Source organism: Myotis myotis, unplaced genomic scaffold, assembly GCF_014108235.1.
Source record: "Myotis myotis isolate mMyoMyo1 unplaced genomic scaffold, mMyoMyo1.p scaffold_m19_p_7, whole genome shotgun sequence".
NCBI lineage: Eukaryota > Metazoa > Chordata > Mammalia > Chiroptera > Vespertilionidae > Myotis > Myotis myotis.
This window is the reverse complement of record NW_023416379.1, coordinates 19,171,754-19,186,636: the sequence shown is the minus strand read 5'-3', so window position 1 is coordinate 19,186,636 and position 14,883 is coordinate 19,171,754. Positions and strand designations below refer to the sequence as shown.

The window sequence follows — 14,883 nt, the reverse complement described above, 5'->3', positions numbered from 1 at the left end:
GTCTCCCCAGAGTTTCAGAAATGATATGTATATAAACATTAAGGCTCTCTGAAGAGAATAATTTGAGTTGCATTAAAATACAACTGTTTTCCAACGTCCCCTGAAGTATGTATGTCTGGCCACTGTGGTCTTAATTAAAATACGGGTGACATAGCAATCCCGTCTGTATTTTAAGCAAGGAGAAATTTCACTATATAATAAGTTACCTGAGATAGGATGTGGGTAAAGACAATATGAGGCTGGAGACGCCATTGCCATGAAAGAAAAAATCCATACACTTCACTACTTTACAAGCCCTGTTCCAATAGTTACAGAGTCCCTTAAAAAAAAAAAAAAAAGTACCAGCTGCCTTCCATAAAGTTCCAAGATGAGCCACGGCTCAAGAAACCTTTCTCTGCAGGGAAGGAATCTGATTTGAAGACACTTTTTCACTTGGTTAAAAGTTTGCCTCTTGGAGAGATTTGGGGAATCAATGTGCAGGATGTCTAGTGCTGGCAAGTTCTCCCAGAAACGAACGAACAATGAACAGCCCGTCCTGCTCTTTGCGGGGGAGACAGGCAAACCCCTCCACCCAACTCCAACTCCGGGAGTGGAAAGTGAACTTGCCCCAAACTTCGCCCCTCGCGCCCCAGAGCGCACTCCCGGGGGCGGAGGGAGAAGGCGGTCCCGGGCCAGCAGCTGTCTGCGACCGGCGAGGAGCCCCGGACCGGACAGGCCGACAAAGGATGGGACCCACAGCCCGTGCCTCGACTGTACCTCTTTGCTGATGCGCCTGTGGCAGCTGCCGCCGCTGCGCCTGGCCGCCCCCGAGGCCCCCGCTGAGCAGCAGGACCAGGAGGACCCCGGCGGCTGCTGGCATCGCGGTGACCCCGAGCGGATCCATTTCTCAGGAGCCGGAGGAGTCCCTGCTGCTCGGTCCCCGGCCCTGGCGTGTGAGCCGTGAGCGGCAGCTGCCGGGAGAGGAGGAGACGGCCCCGCCGGCTGCGGCCCAGCCCCGGCGCGGAGGGTGGGGGGAGAAAGAGGACACTCCCCACCCTCCCCCTGCGCGCGCCCTCGCTCCGCAGACGGCCAGGCACAGGCCCTTAAAGGGTCCCGGGTGAAAAGGTCTTTCCTAGAGCGGTCTTGCCCTCTGAGAAGGGGTCCTTCCTCGCTGGCTCTGCTAGCTGAACTTCTGGGGTAAAGAAAGGCATGGATGTGGAAGGACTCCGTGCTCTGTGAGATCCCTGCACAGGGAAAGCGTGCTTTGTGGGAAGTCTGCACAGCTAGGAACTTGACCGAGGCCGGGCAGATGTGGTTCCTGAGAAAGGCCTCTGTGTGCCAAGCTGTGTGCAGGCACTCTGCGTCCAGGTGACAAAGCCCAGGCAGCATCTTACTTGAGGGCAGAAGGTAGTCCCTGGTTCCCTGCAAATCAGGCCAGGGGACTACTGCTTTGCAGAATGCTGGCCAGCCGCGCAGCAGAGAGGGGACAAAATGGAGTAAGTCCCCTTGCTCCACCTCAATGCTCACGACCAATATACAGGTTAAAGTGAAGGTGCTCAGCTCAGTCACCAGGTATTTAAAGAAAAGAAAACGGCCTTTACAGGTGTTTCCTTTCAGACTCAAACTTGTCCCTCCTCCAATCCCGATTTCCTCCCTTTAGTCAGTGTAATGTTTGCAAGCAGCTTTTGCCACTCCAGGTGCAGGTGACACTCCTTCCTAGTTGTTCGTTCGTTTGTTAGTCTGTGATTCGCAGAGGGTTTGAAAATGCGCCTTCCTGGGTTTTTATGAGACTTGCAGGCTGTCTTTTCGGTTTACTCCGTGATTGACAGGACCACTGGCATTAGTGTACTGTGAGGTCAGGGTGCTAGTTGTGTCACAAAGGGTGGGACAATCCCACACCATACATTGTCCTGCAGGGACTTCTGAATGGGCCACTGGGCATGCATTTATATTAAAAAAACAACAACACGTGCATTATATTTCATCAAGCCTAATTTAAGTCTATTTTGCACATAAAGTTTTTTGCTTTCTAGGATGGATCTACTATATACAGTGAGGAAATAATATACTTGCTTTTTAACATTACCAAGTTGTGTTTGCCATTTCAGAAAGTCACATCACTAATAACAACTCTGCCCATGGTATTGTCTCCAGGACACAATTAATACCCCATCTGTTACATTAATGGTGACTCTGGGAATAGGTTTGGGCTTCTATTTCATTTCACCTACTAAGGTTGTGTTACTCAAGTATTTACATATTGAAATACATATTGTTTTGTATGGGTGATTTATTTCCTTTTTTATTTATACTTAAGACATCATATTGATTTTTAAAATATTATATTGAAGTTAGGTAATTATCTAAAATACCTCCTTTATTTTATTGAAACAAAATTTATTGTAGGATTGATTGAGAATCACTGGCAAAATGCTGCTGAAGTGATTAAATATACCTCAATAGTATCCATCTTTCTTAGTTCTGTTAATGCTAGTACTAGGAAAACTTATAATCATTTCTTTTCCTTTATTGTAGAAATTGCCAAATAAAATCTGGCCCGGGTCTCAAGACTAAGATATAGTCTCTACTGTCAACTCTACTTATTAGGTTCAACACAGGGGAAAACCACAAAATTGTTTAACCAAAAGTAAGATACAGAATCAGTATTATCAGAGCTATATATTTTTTTTTTTCAAATAAACCTAATGGAGGTACAATATACACAAAACAAATGCATTCATTTGATGTGTTTCAAAAATGTAAACTCCCATTTGACAATTACCCCCAATTAATAGATAATCTAGCCCTAGCCCATTTGGCTTAGTGGATAGAGCCTCGGCCTTCAGAATGAAAGGTCCCAGATTCAATTCCAGTCAAGGGCACATGCCTGGGTTGTGGGCTCAATTCCCAGTAGGAGGCAGCTGATCAATAATTCTCTCTCATCATTGATGTTTCTTCTCATCTCTGATGTTTCTATCTCTCTCTTCCTCACCCTTCCTCTCTGAAATCAATTAAAAAAAGTAATATGGTCTATTTTTATCATTCCTCCAAAGTTTCTTTGTAATAATTCCCTCAAACTCCACCCCTTGAAGCAGGCAACTACTGATCCAATTTCTGTCACTATAGATTAATCTATTTTAGTTATTCATACATTTCATATAAGTGGAATAATAAAATAATTTTTGTGTCTGGTTTCTTTCACTCAGCTCAGTGCTTTGAGGGTATAGCCAAGTTGTTGCTTTATATCAGTAGCTAATTCCTTTTCACTGCTGAATAGTGTGGATATATCACAATTTGTTTATACATTTACCTAATGAAGTACATTTGTATTGTTCTAGTTTTGAGCCATTAAGAATAAAGCTACTATGAATATTTGAATACAATGTGTGTGGACATATATGTACAGTCCTCTATTCCTAAGAATGATATTTGGTTGTTTGGTGGGTACATAATTATCAGGAACTGTTTTTCAATATGGCCATTATCATTTTAAATTCCCTCAGTTATATGAGAATTCCAGATGCTTCACATTTTTACCAACACCTAACATTATTTAATTTTAGCAACTCTAGTGGTTGCATAGCGGTATCTCACTGGTATTGTCATTTGCATTTGTCCAAAGATGCTGAAAATGTTTTCATAGGCTTATTGGGTGTGTCTATTACTTCTTTTGTGAAATATGTGCTCAGATGTTTTGCTTGTTTTCCTCATTGTTTTATTTGTTGGAAGTTGGAAGGTTTAAATGTATCCATTATAAAGGAAAGTCCTTTGTGAAATATACTTATATCACCCATACTGTTCTCAGTTTGGGGCTTCAGTCCTCAGTTCCTTGACAGCTGTTAAAGGAGGTCATGGAGAGGACCTGACCACAGGTTGACCTGTGAGCCAGACCCCTCCCCACACTCTCCCTGGTCCTTTCCCAGACTAGAAGCTGCTTCCAGGGCAAAGCCTTGAGACAGGAGTGTGCTGTTGAAATCATCTGGACAGCATTTGTGACTGAACCCAGGGAAGGCATTGATATACTAGTGAACTTAAGATTCTCTCCATGGGCAGGTACAGAGATGTACTCGTCCTGTGGCCACACATGACAAGCCTGTTAGGTAAATGTCCTTGCTTAGCAAACCTGCCATCTACCAAAACTTGGTGGTCTACCTTTTTCTCTAGTCTCTCCTAGCCCTCCATGTACAGGGCTATGATCACTTCTTGTTCTGTTCATTTTTAAAATTCTTTTTCTCTCTGTGCTTTAGTCTGTTTAGTTTCCATTGATGTCTGTATGTTTATTAGTTCACTTGGACTACTACAATTTACCATAGACTAGGTCGCTAATCCTATATAATAAAGAGCTAATATACGAATAGTCATCACGCCCTCCCGCCGGGGACCAGGGGACCTGAGGTCGGGCCGGGGGATCTGAGGCTGCACCAGGAGACCTGAGGCCACGCCCCCCCTCTCAACAGGGCTTGATGGGGTCAGGCCAGCCAGGTCTAGGTCTCGCGCAATTTCGAGGCACATGCAGGTGGGCAGGGACTTGACTCTGGGTCCCATGGCACTCCCCAGACTCTGACAGGAGGGAGATTTTCATATACATTTTACTAATTTTCTTTCATCTCTGACACTTCTATTATAGAGAAAGAGCAAATAGCAGTATTAAAATATTTCCTCTAATTAATTCCCTTTTAATGTGCTAGAATTTCGTGCACCAGGCCACTAGTCCTATATAATAAAATCCTAATATGCTAAGTGTCTGGTTGTCCAGTCATCCATTCAACCAATCAAAGCGTAATATATTAATGATATGCTAAGGCTGCTCAACTGCTTGCTATGACATGCACTGACCACCAGGGGGCAGACACTCCAACTGGTAGATTAGCTTGCTGCTGGGGTCCGGCCAATCGGGACTGAGCAAGACGGGCCGGACACGCCCTGGAGCCCTCCCGCGGCCCTTCCCCTGCTGGCCAACCTCCCGAGTCCCTTCCCAAACCCGATCATGCACCGGTGGGGTCCTTTGGCCTGGCCTGCACCCTCTCACAATCTGGGACCCCTCGGGGGATGTCGGAGAGCCGGTTTCTGCCCGATCCCGCAGGCCAGGCCGAGGGACCCCACTGGTGCAAGAATTTGTGCACCAGACCTCTAATAAACAATATAAATTACTTCTCACAGTTCTGGAGGCTAAAAGTCTGAAATCCAAGTACTGGCAGATTCAATGGCTGTTGGGAATTCACTTCCTCAAGCATGGATTGCCTTCCTCTCACTGTGTCTTCACATGATGGAAAGGCACGAGTTCTCTAAGGTCACTTTTGTAAGGGTACTAATCCCATTCATGAGGGGTTTGCCTCAAGCACCTCCCAAAGGTCCCACCTCCAAGTACCATCGCCTTAGGGATTAGGTTTCAACATATGAATTTGGGGAGGCGGGGAGTGGCATAAACATTTAGTCTGTAGCACCATGTGTATTTATCTTTCCTTCTGTAGCGTCTCATCTGCCTTCCAGCCCATTCAGTAAATTTTTTATTTTTTATATTTCATTTTCTCAGTCTAGAAATTCTATTACTTTTAATTTTTATGGTTTTCTTTTTTCTTCTCATATTCAACTTTAACTGTAACTCTTTTAAAATATTTAAATGTTTTGAAGTTCTTACCTGCTTATTCAAACATTTTGTCATTTCTGGTTCTGTTTCTATTGACATATTTTATTCTGAATAGTGGTCATATTTTTCTACTCATTTGTGTACCTAGCACTTATTTACTGAGTATTAAATATTATAAATTTTATGTGTTGAGTGTCTAGACTCTGTTATCCTCCTTTAAGAATGATGATCTTGTTGTTTGGATTAGCATGATCCTTTCAGTGTTAAGCTGAAAGGGCATAACTAGAGTAGACTTTGTTAGGGTATAACTAGAGTAGCCTTTACTCTGGGTCTAGTTTAACTCTCCTATTAAGAATGACTTACATAACCCTAACCGGTTTGGCTCAGTGGATAGAGCGTTGGCCTGCGGACTGAAAGGTCCCAGGTTCGATTCTGGTCAAGGGCATGTACCTTGGTTGCAGGCACATCCCCAGTAGGAGGTGTGCAGGAGGCGGCTGATCGATGTTTCTAACTCTCTATCCCTCTCTCTTCCTCTCTCTAAAAAATCAATAAAATATATTTTTAAAAAAAGCATGACATAATTAATGACTCCTCCAGGATTACAGTATAATAATAATATTATTAATAATAATAATTTCTTTTCACTATGGCTGGTTGAAAATGACATATCTCCCAGTCCTTTCATTCAACTTCAACTTCCTCATATTTTTTTTTGGCATGGTTTCATAAAGCTTCAACTTTCTCATAGGAAGTTTGATATTCAGTCACAAATACAAGAGGACCCCCACATAGATTCCTGGAGCTTTGTCCATCATAACCACCCTCTTCCAGTACCGTCCTGCATAAATTTAAGTTGCCTCCCAAACCCATCTTCACCTCTGCAGCTAACAAGAACTGCTGTATTCTGCTTGGGGTTTTCCCCTTGCACTGAGTTTATAAGCTGTCTTCAGGCAGAAAGTTGGATAAATCTCTAGGCTAATCTAGTGTGTTTCTGTTTTTACAAGGCATACAATTTTGTACAGTCTATTATCCAATATCTTAAATCAGCCTTTTTGTATGTTTTTGCAGTGTTCTAGTAGTTTATATGTGTATTTTTTTAAAACCCAGTGCCAATTAGTTCTTCATGGCTGGTAGTAAAAGTCTCAAAGTTACACATTTTAAATAACAATAAAAAACACTAGATGCAGATATAGTGATAATTTACCTTAATGATTTAAGAACTGTAATAAGCTAGAGCAGTTTTGAGAATCATAGGCTGAAACTATTCTATTACTCTTCACATTAACAATGTCACCTTTGAAATGGATCACAGTGTTTAAAAAACATTTCCAATTATATTTTAACTCCTTGCAAGTGGTACTTTAAGGAAATATGAGATCAAGAACAGAATAATAATTTTTGTTAACCCAATTAATATTTTTACAAACCTATAAAATTATGTCAGATTTATTTATTATTGACATTATTAATAGTGATGATGTCATAGCACTACTTAATAAGATAGGGACATAATTACTAAAATACATTCTCTAAGTAATTAATCACAAAATTTTAGATTGGCAATAAATATGCAAAATTTTTATTTAAAATATTATTAAAGGGTAGAAAATTAAAAATTTTATTTACAAGGTAGGAAATTCCCCCCCAAAAGAGTTTCTTGTCTTTATATAAAAGTGTATGTAATTTAAAAAACTGACTTATTGTAAAAAGAGCAAAAACTTTGAAGCATTGTTTCATATTTTACCTTATGAGAAAATAATTACATTATATTATTAAACTTTATAAAAATGTACTAGTTTTTAAAAACTTCCAATATATTATAGAGTGCATATAATATAGAAATCTGTTAAAAATAAACTACATGGTCAGTACATAATTTTAATGTCAATTATGTGTAATTTTTATTTTATTTTTTAAAAATATATTTTTTTGATTTTTTAGAGAGAGGAAGGGAGAAGAAGAGAGAGAATCAGTGATCAGCTGCCTCCTGCACACCTCCTACTGGGGATGTGCCTGCAACCAAGGTACATGCCCTTGACCAGAATCAAATTTGGGACCCTTCAGTCCGCAGGCCGACACTCTATCCACCGAGCCAAACCAGTTAGGGCTGTACTTTTTAAATTATTTTTTATTTAGTGAGGAAAATATATTAAAATGTAAGTTCCTGAATACTTTCACACAAAAACATATAATCTTTGGAAGAGTAAATGACATGAGAGAAAACCCCACAGACTAATCACAAAATACAATTAGTTTAAGTGGAATTTCTATAACTCTACCTAGAAAAGGGCAGTGTTTAACTGTTAAGATTTTAAAATATATAAAAATTAAAAATAGAATGTAAAATAAAGACAAAAGAAACATGAAAAGTAGAAATATAAAACTTAATATATGGGAAAAATGAATTAAAATAATCTATGAATAATAAATATAATGTAGAAAAATTTATGGGTTTTTTAAACTCTATCTCTAAAGAAAATTGTTTTTTCCATGCATAATTTAAAACCAAATATAAATTTTAAGATTTTGACCTAATATGGTACACTCAGTTCTATTCAAAAACTCATTTAAAGTTTATTAAAAGTAGTTCTACAATTCTTTTTTTAGGTTGAGGAAATTGATGTCTATCTTATACTTAAGACACTGAAAGTTTTTAAGATGAGCAGTAATATGATCACGTCTCTGTTTTTTATAACAATACTATCAGTAAAAAGGGTTGATTGGAAAAGATGAGTAAGGAAAGTAGAATCAAATGAACCTAGTAAAGAGCATTGTGTCATTCATTCATTCAACACATGATAGAGTGCCTGCTATGAGCTAGAAACTAGACACTGTGGCTACTATAAAAAAAAAACAAAGTAGGCAAAGTCCTGCTTCATAGCACTTACATTCCAGTGGAGAAACAAATAATAAAGTAATAAAATTTTAAGTGAGTCATTAGAAATGGTTATAATACTTATGAAGGAAACGAACAAGGTGATATCACAGTAATTGCAAGGTGGAGGCTCTATAAATAGGGTGTCAGGAAACTCTGTCTGAGGAGGTGACACTTAAGCTGAGATATGACAGAGCACAGGACTCCAGTGAATGCAGGGTCATACAGAGGAGAGAAAATATTTTGGAGATCCTTGAGAGAGTGAATTAATGAGACTTGCTAACCAACCGGATACGGGGATTTAAGGATTATTCTAAAGTTTCAGGTTAGAGCAACTGGCTGTCTGGCAGTATTAATAACTGAGGTAGGAAATACAGGAAGACCGCCAGGTCTGAGTTAGATATGTTGAGGTAATTGCCATGGGAGATGTTCAGTTGGTTATTTCTAGTTCTTTCGAAGGTATGAATGTCAGTCATTCCATGAACAGATGAGAGTCAAGAAAATAGATTTCTCTATTGAGGAATAGGTGTAAAGGAAATAAGAAGAAGACATAGCTAGCCTAGAAACAAGTGGAAGTATACAAAGTAATATCCTCATTTCACCATAAATTAGTGCAGATACTCAGTCTTTCATTTATTCAACTCATATTTATTGAGGCCTACTATGTATTCAGCATTGTTCTGGGTGCTGAGGACACAGCTGTCAACAAAAAGAGCAAAGATCTGTTTCCCTATAGGTTTCAAACTTTTATTCAGGGGAAGGATAAAAGATAAAAATAATAACCATAATGATCAAATAAATTATATGTTAGATAATAGATGCAATAATAAATGCCATGCTCAAGGAGATATAGGGTTGGGGCTGGAAGTGAGTGAGTGCCTGGGGTAAGCCTCTGTGAAAATGTGACATTTAAAGTGATATTTGATTTGAGAGGAAAGATGGTAGGAAAGAGATCAACCAAAGAACTTGTATGCATATATGCATAACCCATGGACACAGACAATAGGGTGGTGAAGGCCTGGGGCGGGGTGTGGGTGGTGGGGTAGAAGAGGTCAATGGGGGAAAAGGGACATATGCAATACTTTCAACAATAAAAAGTTAAAATAAGAAATAAAGTGAGATTTGTCTTATTCCTGTGTCTCTAGAAAACAGACTCTGAAGAAAACATGTTTTTGCTAACATTTTATTGGGAAGTCATATCCTAGGGAAACAGGAACACCGGGAAAATGGAGCAAAGTACGGGCAGAGTGTTTTTGAGCTGGACACAGCTTCATGGCCAACGGATTGCAGGGCCATGCAAGACAGTTTCAGAGAGATCACACGAAGCTACTCTACCTCCAAAAGGAAGAAAAAGAAAAAAAAGAACTTATCCATTCATTCCCATCCCCTTTTAGTCAATGTTTGCCATTTAGGAATTAGCCCCTCACACTTGCAAGGTACACATGTGCGGGTGCTGAGTAAAATGGAGAGCTGTGCCCATATCTTGAAGGTCGGTGGTAACATGGAACCTCAAAACAGGAGGCAAGAGGGAGGTTGCACCTAGACATTAAAGAGGGGTCAGGAGCAGCAGACACAGTGGAAATACCAATCTAAAGCAGAAGCAGCTGTCAAAGCCGTAACCCGGTGCTGGGAGCCGGTCCATCCTTGCTGTTTCAAGGGACCTGGCATATATGGCATACTGTTCTTAATATGTTTGCTCACCTTCTGGGCACTATGTGTTTTAACCAAGGTCTCTGAGAAAGGTTGTTTCCCCAGGTAGGGATTTTCCCCTGAAGTTAGGGTGGGAATAAAACCCCTTAACTAAGTGCCAGGCGGGTAATTAATCACTTTAACTACGAACAATCATGCTTAAGCTACATAATCTTTACTCCCTGGAATGGAGATAAGAAACACCCTAACCTTTGGAATAGAGATTGATAGGATTGGAATCAACTGGTATAAATACAGATGTAACAAGACAACAGGAGACAGAACCTAGACAGAACCTAGACACAGAACCTAGACACAGAACCGACACAGAACCTAGAGACAGAAGAACTTCGCTGGAGAGAACATGACAAAAGATCCTGGACAGAAACTGGAGATAGAACCTAGAGACAGAACCTAGCGAGAGAACCTGGCTGAAGAACCCGGACAGAACCTAGCTACAGAACCTGGATAGAACATGGCAAGAGAACCTGACTAGAACCTGGTGACTGAACCTGGCTGGAGAACCTAGAAAGAGAACATGGACACAGAACCTGGCTGGAGATCCTAACCAGAACTTCACTGGAGATTGTGGCTAGAGATCCTGGCAAGGCTGCTGATAAACTGAACGCTGTCTCCGTGTCATTCCTTCTTCGCCGACTCCGTCCACACCTTTGGGGACCCCTGGACCTGCTGGGGTTGGACCCCAGCAACCCGGCTTCAGGCCTACAGGACAAAGCAAGCCACTACTCGAGTTAGAAAGCAGAACATGTGCAAGATCTGGGGTAGTGTATAAACTGAGGCCAATGCACACTTGAAGACAGTGATGGATGGGGAAGAAGTAGGCATAGTGGTAAGAGACAGGTTGGGGGTAATGAGGTCAGATCATTTTTTCAATATGATGAGGAAAACAGAAAAGTAGGCTAGAATAAAACGGTGGTAAAGGGTGGTTAATAAGTGGCAGTGAGCAAGGGGTGTGTTGGGCATGGGAGGGTGAGAGAGATAGATGGCTAGGGTTGGAAGAAGAGCATTATTTTCCTTGTCTGAGTTCAGAAGCATTTAAAGATAGACAAAGAAGTCGGGCAGAGGAGACACAGCAGGTCCTCAAATAACGTCATTTTGTCCAATGTCATTTCATTATACCATTGATGAGATGCCATAGGAACTTAACTCTGTTTATACACTTATCCTGTGGTAAAATTGGTTTTGTTATACCTTGCTTCCAAGAACCCATCAACAACATTAAATGAAGACTTACTTATATGACAGTACTGTTGGAGAATATCACCTATTACTACATTATGGTGTATCCATGGGATTCTCTCAGTTCTCAAACCCAAAGTTAGATATTTATCCACCTACTTACAAGTACAAGCATCCTCACAGAGCCCACCCAAGTAAAACTTACTTATGGGGTGGAGAACCCAAGCAGCAGGCAAATACCTAAAATAGAAAAAAGCCTTAGCTTCATACGCCCAGTTCATCCTCCCCAAATTATCACCCCGATAATCCACTCCTCCTCCCATGGAGAAGAGAGAGAGAGGTGGAAGTGTTAACCCATGTCCCTCACATGGGGACAAGAAGACAAGAGAAAGGAGAGGGGCCCACCCCATTCTTACAGAGAGAAGACGAGAAAGTGGATATTTAAAAGCCTTTAGGGTCAGTCTACCACCGAAGAGATAAAAACATTTCAAAGAACAATTAATTCACAGTTATTAATATAAATTATAAAGCATATGATAAGACATTTTCTACCACTTTAAAGAAAATCTGTTCCTTTCAGATTATTTTACATAATTTCTACAGTAGATAAACTTAAAGCCCTTATATGAACCATAAAATGCATCATTAACCTTGACTTAGAGTTTTAAGAATATAGAATGTTCCCCAATCAGCACTCTTCTGAAGGAGATAACCAGGGTTGAAATTTATATTACGTGTCAAATAATGTTCTTTAGAATCCAAATATTCCACCAATATCTTTTGCTTTATATCATATCATAATTTAATAGATCAAAATGTTGCCGTGATCTACATGAAGGCAAAAATTATAAAAGGGAATATATAAAGAATGACAAAGTACTTGTAGCTTCATTATGTAACTAGTGTAGTACTATGGAAATTTTCAACTGAAAGAACACTTACATCAAAAGAGGTAGTGAGGAAAAATGATTTGACAGACTCTCTTAATTTTCAGTTAGTGAGCAAAACGCCCTTACATAATTCAAACACCCTGTTCGTATCAGAACACATATCACGGAACACTCTAACTGGAGTAATTTGGGGGATGGCTAGAGGTGATACTCAGGAAAAGCGTCAACTTTAACTTTTTTACTTATTTGATATTTTCTCCCTGTTCCTACACTACAGAAATAACTTAATACAACTAAAAATCTCTCCTACCACATTTCAAATGCAGGCCCTACCAGTGAGAGAACTACCTCCCCACTGTGTTGAACTTAGGGTTGCCATGTGACTTACTTTAGCCAGTAAAACAAGAAATGCAATATTTTATATTTGTCATTCTGTGTGCTTCACCTTGCTTTCCCCCCACTCTGTCATAAGGACTAGCAATATTCTAGAGAATTTAATACCGTGGGCCTGGTTCTTCTAATGATACGTAGTGTAAGTAAGATATAAACATCTAATAAAAGAGAAACATGCAAATTGCTGTACGTCCACTACACCCACAAGCCACACCCACAAGCCAATCAGGAGCAAATATGTAAATTAACCCAACTAAGATGGCGGCAACCATGGGGCTGGAGCGTTGCCCCCGGCAATGGAGGAAGCCAAGCTTCCTGCCTGACCTGCCAGCCCTCAGCTTCGCTCAAGGCCACAAAGTTTCAATTATAGAAGATAAATAAATCCCAGATACCTGCTTCCAGCCGCCATGGCCTCCGCTCAAGGAGGGGCTGAGAGCCTCAGTTGCCAGGGGCAACCCAGGCTTCCAGGACCTGGGCTCCACTCAAGGCTACAAGTTTCAACTATAGAAGTTAAATAAATCCCAGATACCTGCTTCCACACGGCCGTGGCCAGCCTGAAAACAACCATCAGCCCCTCACCCAGGCACCCAAGTGGGGACCCCACTCTGAAGGGGGTGTGGCCAGCATGAAAATGGCTCTTAGCCCCTCACCCAGGCTGGCCACACCCCCATGGGGTGAGGGTCCCTGCTGGGGGGCTTGGCCAGCCTGCAAACAGCCATCAGTCCCTCACCCAGGCTGGCCAGGCACACCAGCGGGACCCCCACCCTGATCTAGGACACTCTTCAGGGCAAACCAGCCGGCCCCCACCCATGCACCAGGCCTCTGTCCTATATAATAAAAGGGTAATATGCAAATTGACCCTAACAGCAGAACGACTGGGAATGACTGGTCACTATGACACACACTGACCACCAGGGGGCAGATGCTCAATATAGGAGCTGCCCCCTGGTGGTCAGTGCACTCCCACAGGGCGAGCTCTGCTCAGCCACAAGCCAGGCTGATGGCTGCCAGTACAGCAGTGGTGGTGGGAGCCTCTCCCGCCTCCTCAGCAGCACTAAGGATGTCCGACTGCAGCTTAGGCCTGCTCCCCGCTGGCAAGTGGACATCCCCCAAGGGCTCCCAGGCTGCCAGAGGGGTGTCTGACTGCCAGCTTAGGCCCAATCCCCCGGGGAGCGGGCCTAAGCCAGCAGGTGGACATCCCCTGAGGGGTCCCAGACTGCAAGAGGGCACAGGCCGGGCTGAGGGAACTCCCCGAGTGCACAAATTTTTGTGCACCGGGCCTCTAGTTGATGTAATAAAATCTTGAGAGGTTGAATTTGCTGCTGATTGAGTCAGAGAATACCTATCCCTACAGATAATCAGGAATCTCAGGAGAAAGGGGTGGGGAGGAAAGTCTTTGGTCTACTTTCCTCCTCCAGATTAAAAGTAAGTAAAAAAATAAAACAAAAGTAAACACTTTTTAATAATTATTCTGAAGTGTTTGAATTGACTGATTAAAACAGAAAATTATCATCTCATTTAGTAATCTCTAGACTGAATCCCTTACCATTGTGTTTTTTCTGTAAAAACTGGTAATTGCGTATTAAATATAGAAGCTTCCTTTTGGTCTTGCCTTTTATTTATTTATTTATTTATTTATTTATTTATTTATTTTAAATATATTTATTTATTGATTTCAGAGAGGAAGGGAGAAGGAGAGAGAGACAGAAACATCAATGATGAGAGAGAATCATTAATCGGCTGCCTCCTGCATGCCCCCTACTGGGGATCAGGCCCACAACCCAGGCATGTGCCCCTGGCCAGAATCAAACCCAGGAACCTTCAGTCATCAGACTGACGCTCTATCCACTGAGCCAAGCCTGCTAAGGCTGGTCTTGCCTTTTTAAAAAATGACCATCCGATATCTGATCTGGATCTATGTGAATGACTATTTATTAAAAGAAAACAAAATAATACCCACTGTTTCCCACTATGAGAAAAATGCATTATTCTCTGATTCCTGAGTCAAAGAAGCTTCTATTTCTTTTTACTGTGAACAAGCATATTTTGAATTAGGAGAATGAAGAATGATGGTGTGTTTTTAGAAAACTATGTAATTTTTAAATGGAAACACTAATCTTAACACTTTGTTAGGCAAAGAAGACTATGGCCTACTACAAAGAGCTCAATCCTTTCAACTGAAAGAACACTATTAAAAACCATCTCTACCACCTTTATTTGAATTGTACTTCTGTTGCAGGAGAAAAACTGCCAAATATGTCTGGAATTTG

The 14,883-nt window shown here is 41.3% G+C and overlaps 1 protein-coding gene across 7 annotated transcripts in view; it reads right to left on the bottom strand.

Annotated features, from left to right (window-relative positions):
- The window catches only part of LAMA2 (laminin subunit alpha 2), a 480,022-nt gene extending 479,012 nt beyond the window's left edge, over positions 1-1,010 (bottom strand). For 5 of the 7 annotated variants that reach the window (XM_036316414.1, XM_036316418.1, XM_036316416.1 and 2 more), the window contains exon 1: positions 757-997. In XM_036316414.1, coding sequence (XP_036172307.1) covers positions 757-883 — 127 coding nt within the window. In that variant the 5' untranslated portion in view covers positions 884-997. Of the gene's footprint in view, positions 1-756 lie in introns of all 7 variants that reach the window. The other 2 variants (XM_036316421.1, XM_036316415.1) reach the window with 2 other exon arrangements.
- Positions 1,011-14,883: the final 13,873 nt, after the last annotated feature.